The sequence below is a fragment of the Micropterus salmoides genome, unplaced genomic scaffold (genome assembly GCF_014851395.1).
Source record: "Micropterus salmoides isolate LMB-PRFRI ecotype aquatic unplaced genomic scaffold, ASM1485139v1 Ms_hic_scaffold_11, whole genome shotgun sequence".
Classification (NCBI taxonomy): Eukaryota; Metazoa; Chordata; class Actinopteri; order Centrarchiformes; family Centrarchidae; genus Micropterus; species Micropterus salmoides.
The window spans coordinates 13883988-13890525 of record NW_024040152.1 but is presented as its reverse complement, the minus strand read 5'-3'; the positions used below and the strand labels follow the sequence as shown (position 1 = coordinate 13890525).

The 6538-nt window shown below is 38.1% G+C and overlaps 1 protein-coding gene across 2 annotated transcripts; it reads right to left on the bottom strand.

Annotated features, from left to right (window-relative positions):
• Positions 1-1476: 1476 nt before the first annotated feature.
• rabac1 (Rab acceptor 1 (prenylated)) lies at positions 1477-6407 on the bottom strand. 2 transcript variants are annotated; one of them, XM_038711050.1, is made up of 6 exons: positions 6288-6407; positions 4470-4602; positions 3992-4204; positions 3683-3780; positions 2748-2849; positions 1477-2469 (listed from the first exon to the last, which is right to left on the bottom strand). In XM_038711050.1, the coding sequence occupies exons 2-6, from the start codon at positions 4589-4591 to the stop codon at positions 2381-2383; spliced, it is 624 nt and encodes a 207-aa protein (XP_038566978.1). In that variant the 5' UTR covers positions 4592-4602; positions 6288-6407; the 3' UTR covers positions 1477-2380. The 2 variants fall into 2 exon arrangements, with proteins under 2 accessions (XP_038566978.1, XP_038566979.1); XM_038711051.1 differs by having other exon boundaries at positions 4470-4598; positions 6288-6390.
• Between the last annotated feature and the right edge of the window lie 131 nt (positions 6408-6538).

Genomic DNA, 6538 nt, shown 5'->3' with positions numbered 1-6538 from the left:
AGACTTGCAACAAATACTACCTTTGTGACACACATTACATGTTATATTTTCAAGACTGCACAAAAGAGGTGTTGATTCATCCCAATGGTAAAATTAAATTGACCATATTAGTTGGGCATTATTACGATTAGTTGTAAGGTGGTGATATTACCGTCTCATCCCATTTATATGCATAGCTTCCCACGTCAACTGAAACCTTAAATTATTTTTTGTTGACTGCAATACCCTATATATCACACTCACTATATTCAAATATGAGATTAAACTAGCTGATATAATTTCATCACATTTCTGAATTGACACACATTGACAAAATGCTTCTATATGTGATGCTAATTTGTTCATTTCAGTAATAAGTAGTATACAACAGCAGAAACGTGGATGGGATGCCACCTAGTGTTATGAATTCATATGCACTTCAACCTGCACATGGCACAATTTTAAACTGCCATAAGAGGAAGAGTTGGCAACTGCCCAGGGTAATGCACCAAACTACTCTGTAAATGTGTCAGCCCTGTCAGAAATCAACACTGATGAGCTACATGTGAGTGTTACAAAGAGAACAGTGTCCTGCTATTTCCCAAAACTTAAAAAATAATTTATTTCCAAAAGGTTACATTCCTGCAAATAAAGCAAGTATATCTTTTATCTTAAGGGAACAGACCGTACTCGTGCTACCTCTCTGTGCCACAAGGGTCATCTAGTTTAAATTAACCTCTTATTGTCCACAGAGTACACAAATACAAATAGATTAACCACAATATACTTCAGGATTGGGTGATCCGAGAGGCCACTTTTCCACATCCTGTGAAAATTTAGGACATATCCCTTTGAGTGACAGACACAACAACTTTTTGGCACAGCTTGACCACTGTGCAATGATAAATGGAGTGTCTCCTGCTCATACATACACACGAACACACATGCACACCCACTTTCTGTCACTCACTGACAAACACTCTCTCCCTCGCTCTAATTTCCCCTGTGTCTCTGCAGTGAGCTCACTGCAGTGCGACTCTCTTCTCTTCCCCCCTCGCCACCCTTCGTATAATAGAATATCGATCGCTCGCCTTTGCCGCAGTGTGTAAGCGAGTGTGTCTGTGGACGAGTGTGTATCTGACTGGGGCCCTCCAAGGTCATTGCCATGGCAACCTGAGCATGGGGTCCTCTTGCTGCGCTGTCACAGAGCACAGGTCACAGGGGTCACATGAAAAGGGGGACAAGAGGGGGTTGGTGAGTGCTGCAGTGTTTGGTGTACAAGAGATAGAGAAGAGGAGCCACGAGGGTTGGAACTGTCCTATTCCGCTGTGTATTCAGACTGGACCAGAATAATGATAAAATATACAGACAAAGTGCTAAGGGCCACTTAGTTTTTTTCATGGATGCACAACCTGCCGTCTGTAATTGAATAGCAAAAACTACCTGAATTAAAATAACAAAGAACTGGACATGAATAACCTTAAAAAAAACATGAGCTATCTTTACATTAGGGGTTTATTGCACTTTCAAAATGTCATTTAAATACTAAAAAACACCCAACTTACATGGAAATGTAAACAAAAGAATAATTAATTTCAAAAAAAGAAATATTTCAGGTTTACAGAATGACCTTCACATCTGAAAGTTGTAAGTAGACCTGATAAATATGCATACAGTGAGCAAAACACCATACTATCCCCAATACAAAACACTATTACTCAGTATGTACTGTCCTTTTAAGTTGTCTTCTCATCTATGTTAAGTACCCTATCTGAAATACCCCTCTTATATTCTCTTGAATCATTTTTAAAGCTTTAAATTGCACTTTTTCTTTCAAAAATAAAATAATTGTAGCAGTGTAGGATTGAATAAACATTTACTGTATCCATTATCATAAGAAATCATCAATCTTGTCAGATGGTTTAAACACAGAAGCCATTTCTGAAGATATCTACAGCAGAGAGTATAGCACAGATAGATAGAGATTAATAAATTGAAAGATATGTCAATGTATAAGGGACGTTGCAGGGAGGGACAGGCTATTTGATACAAACCAGAGGCATCCAAGGCATAACATAAGTAGAGCGTGGCCTATATCCTGTATGATAATGTGCTTAAATATTATATTAATTAATTATTTGAGCATATGGCATTTCATGTGAATGAATGAGTTCCAAGAAGGCAATACAGTCTGTATGTAACAACAAGTACTTCAGAGGCAAGAAAAGGTGCTTTCTTGGTACACTGGCACAGGTAAGATACAGAGGATACAGGATGTACACATAGCTAAGGAACAGATCTAGGAGCAGTTTTTCCTCAAGCACTCTGGGCTAACATGATTACAGGGTCAAAGTGGTGACTGCTCCGTCGACCAGCACCTGCTGAGAGTTCAGCCTGTTCTTCACACAGGCTCCATGAGGAGCTCTTCCATGTCGGATCCCTCCAGCTCACGGAACGCAGCATGAGAGCCAATCACAAATAGCGTCGCTCCTGAGAGGAGACGTGACAAATGGAAATGGGGAAGGTGAAGGGGGGGAAAAAATGAGGGAGATGGTGTTTCTTAGACAGTGTCCACATGCATTTCGAGTAATTTAGCTGATAGAGCTGAGACTTTCATTGAATGTAACAGTAGAATATGCTTTAATACATAACTAAAATCACAAAAAAAAACACATAAGTTAAAGTACCCTGACGAGCAGTGCAACAAATATTCCTGCATGTCCACAATAATAATGGATGGCAAGAACAACTAATGTGGTTTGGCTTACCCAGAACCCAAAAGACTGCAGCTCCAGCTCCGGCCAACCAGAACACAGGTAGAGAAACAGCTCCAGCCAGACTCATCTGGTGAGGGACAGTCAGCTCCCTGCCTGGTTGACAATAAAATTACAGATTTAACAACACAAAGATAATGCCTCTGATTAGATTAATATATTAGTACTGTCTCTTGCAGGTCTGGTTAAATTGACTTGTAAAAAATATAAAAAGCTCAAGGATATATTTGATTTTCTTATACTAGATGCATGCATTTCATCTATTCTTGAATAAATTCACTTGTTTCTTTGCAACCCATTTTATTTACATTCACACAGAAAAACGAGTGGCAGTTGACAAGTTGCTAAAACACCTTAAAACAAAATTAAGGACATATTAGAACATTGTCCCAGCATGCCTGGAGATCTTAGGAATTCCCTGTATTTAGCAAGTACAGAACTAATGGACTGCAAGTAGGGGTGTGATGAGGCGCTGCGCTCATAAGATAAGACGAGACACGATACTGGGTTCACGAGATTGAGACAAGATGAGATTTTAACATTATTTTAAAGAAATCTTTATTGCCAAATCATATGAATATTTTGAGCATTAAACACAGTCCCAAACAGATCAAGCATGCGCTTCAGTTTTTATATTGCAAAACTACCAGCTACATTACCACTTGGTCACAAAGTGGCCGCGACTCACAGAGCAAGAGCGGATTCACTTGATTACCATCAAGGTGTAGGTGCAAAGTGAGTCGACATTATCAGCTATACATTTGTTCTTCACTGCATGAGGAAATTGATGTATCGCTGTGTGTGAAAAGTGCCAATAACATGAGTGTCGCTAGACAACTTTTCACATGACGACAAATATTGTCACGTTTTTATCTTGCGAGATCTCATCACACCATTAACTGCAAGGCAACCCTGACAGCTTTACTTACCAAGGACAACCAGTTTAGACTCCAGGGACTTGAGGTGAATAATGTAGAAGGCACCAGCGAACACAGCCAAGGCAATCAGCAGCATGGGAGAGCTGATACTGTGGAAAGAAACATCAACAGTGCAATCATTTTGATGTAAATTACAGCAGCATTATTAAATTATTGTACATTTTACTTTTTAATCAAATCTCACGCAGATTGTTCTGTTACTGTTAACACTCCAAGAAAATTCCTGTGTTGCTGGGTAGCAGAAGAGTAAATATTCCAACTGACAAAACAATACACATTTTTCCTCTTTGTCTGCCTTACATGCAGTAGAGGATGAGGCCCAGGAAGATGAAGGTATAGTTGCTGTTGTAAATTTCCACGTTTTTCACCACCCTCTGACACATCTCTCCAAAGTTGCGTGGTTTTGAAAACTTGCGTTGGTCCACGAAGCTGGCCCAAGGACGAATAGACAATCGACGCCTGTCAATCCACTCTTTAGCCATACTAGCTGAGAAGCCTTTGGGTAGCCGGAGCCTATAAAATAAGACAAAGACATTAACAACTAAATATTAAGAATTTGATAAATTAACATTGAAAAGAGCCTACAGAGACTAGTTGCTCTGTTTATATATAGATCTGTTAGATATAGACAGTAAGTACCTTATAAAAGCCCTTACATGTCAGCTAGGAGACTATCTGTTGGCATTTTAGACTAATAAACAATAGTAGCAGATACTTCAGTATATTTCCACAGGAAGGGAGGAAATCACATTAAAATTATAAATATATATGTCCTTACTTTCCCATGATTCCAGCTCCACCTGTGCCAGTTGGATAAGCATCCTCAGCACTGAACAGATCTCCAGCCTTGCTGTCCATGTCTACAAGACAGTTCTCCCCCTTTGGAGCTTCTGATGGCATCTACACACTGTCTGTGCAAGGCGATAGTAATAGCAAAAACATGTTAATGTTTACAATGTTGCCCAAATTAATACCATTTGAACACTGTTTTCATTTCTAGATTTCCTTTTTTTTTTTTGTCTACAGGTAGGCAGATGCTTTTATCAGGTACCAACAAAGTGCAAAGATAACTGTAGCGCTTACTATTGCTGGGTATCAACAAAGGTTTTTGTATAAAACTCTTTTTATTTACAACTAAATATAAATTATATTATAATTTTGTTATAGTACCACTGGCATTGGTATAAAACATTTTAAACACCAGTGCTATACATTTACCCAATTAATCAGTTTTCTCTTTACCAATAGATGTCATTAATTAATTAAGATAAATAACTAATCAATTAAGGTATTTATTACATGCAAAATACCAAACATTTGCTGGTTATAATTTCACAAAGTTGAAGACGTGATTGCTTTATTAAATGCATTCCATTATATATTGTTGTTTATTGTTTTTCTGGCAAATCTGAAAGCAATATTATTATATATATATATTTGTTAGTGTTATGGCAGAAAATTGTGTCCTCTTACGTTTAATCTTTTATGTATGTTCTTTTACTATTATTACTATTACTAGTATTGTTATGTCTTATAGGTATGGTAGGTATATATGTATGTATTGTGTTTTTATCCTTAACCTTTCCTTCTCCTATACTCCTTATGTTAGTCTGTCCACATTTACTAGGGTTTAGGTCAGACCTGTGAGATTGTTTTGGTGTTTTCCCTCTCTTGTTGTTGTTCTCCTCTCCTTGAATGTTCATTCAAGGCTGAGAGAGGATCTCTGTCCCCAAAACATAGAAACCTAGACTGTGTAAATGATTATGCATCCTTTTGCTTGGGGCCAGACGCCGAAGCCGCCCTAGGCAGCAGGCCTCTGGACCAGCTGTATATGTGTTTGAGTACTTCTCTGTTTATTCTCTTTTATTAAAAAAAAATCTTCAAAGACAATGGTTGGTTGTTACACAATTATTTACTTAATTTCTCACCAGAAAGATACAATTTCCACAACAGTTAATTCTTTAGATATTTCATAATACACTCGTTCATCAATTACTTTAAATCTGTATTTACAGAGTAATAAATTATGAATGATTATTAGGGGGAATAGTGTCATGACAAAGAGAGAGCCACAACATTTCACAATTAACAAAATTGTACGCTAAATCAATACGCAAGTGTAAAGAGTTAGTGACTATGTTGTTCATATCAACAGTTAGATGCCTCCACTTTCCAGTCATGCAGGCTGAGCATTATGAATAGACACAGCTTAGCTAAAGTGCAGTTTTTGAGAAGTGGAAAGTTTTAGTCAACAAAGGGCTTGGTCGCTGCCACATCGCTAAACGAACCGGATATTCAAGAAACTGCTACCAGCATACACCCAGCAAGCATTAATTTATAATGTAACAGTTAAATACGTTGTTATGAAAAGCAATCCAACGTTAAAACAAAGACAACTTTGCTGGTTGTTCAAAAGATTGTCACAGTTAAGTTAGCTTCTCTGCTAACGCTCATGTCCACTAACGTACACGGATCCAGGCAGTCAGATACGTCTATTTACGTCGCAAAACAGTGGCTGGATGTTCCAAACGAATAGAAAGAAGACCTGACCTTTCTGAACTGTCAAATGTGTAATCATTTAACCAAATATACTTACAGCAGAACTTTGGTGGAATAACCTGAAACCTTTGCTGCTGATCTGGTCCACGGATGTGATGTGGATGTTATTTAACTTCCTGCAGTTTGGGCGCAAAACACCGCCACCCACTGACCGCACCGGGGACTACCTATCCTCCACCCTAAAACTGTGCGTGACAATCTTTTGATATACAGTCTGTGGTAATTATTATTATCCGTGATTATTTTTAGAGATGCATATTTTCGTTATTCGTTGTCCCCAGTGGTAGT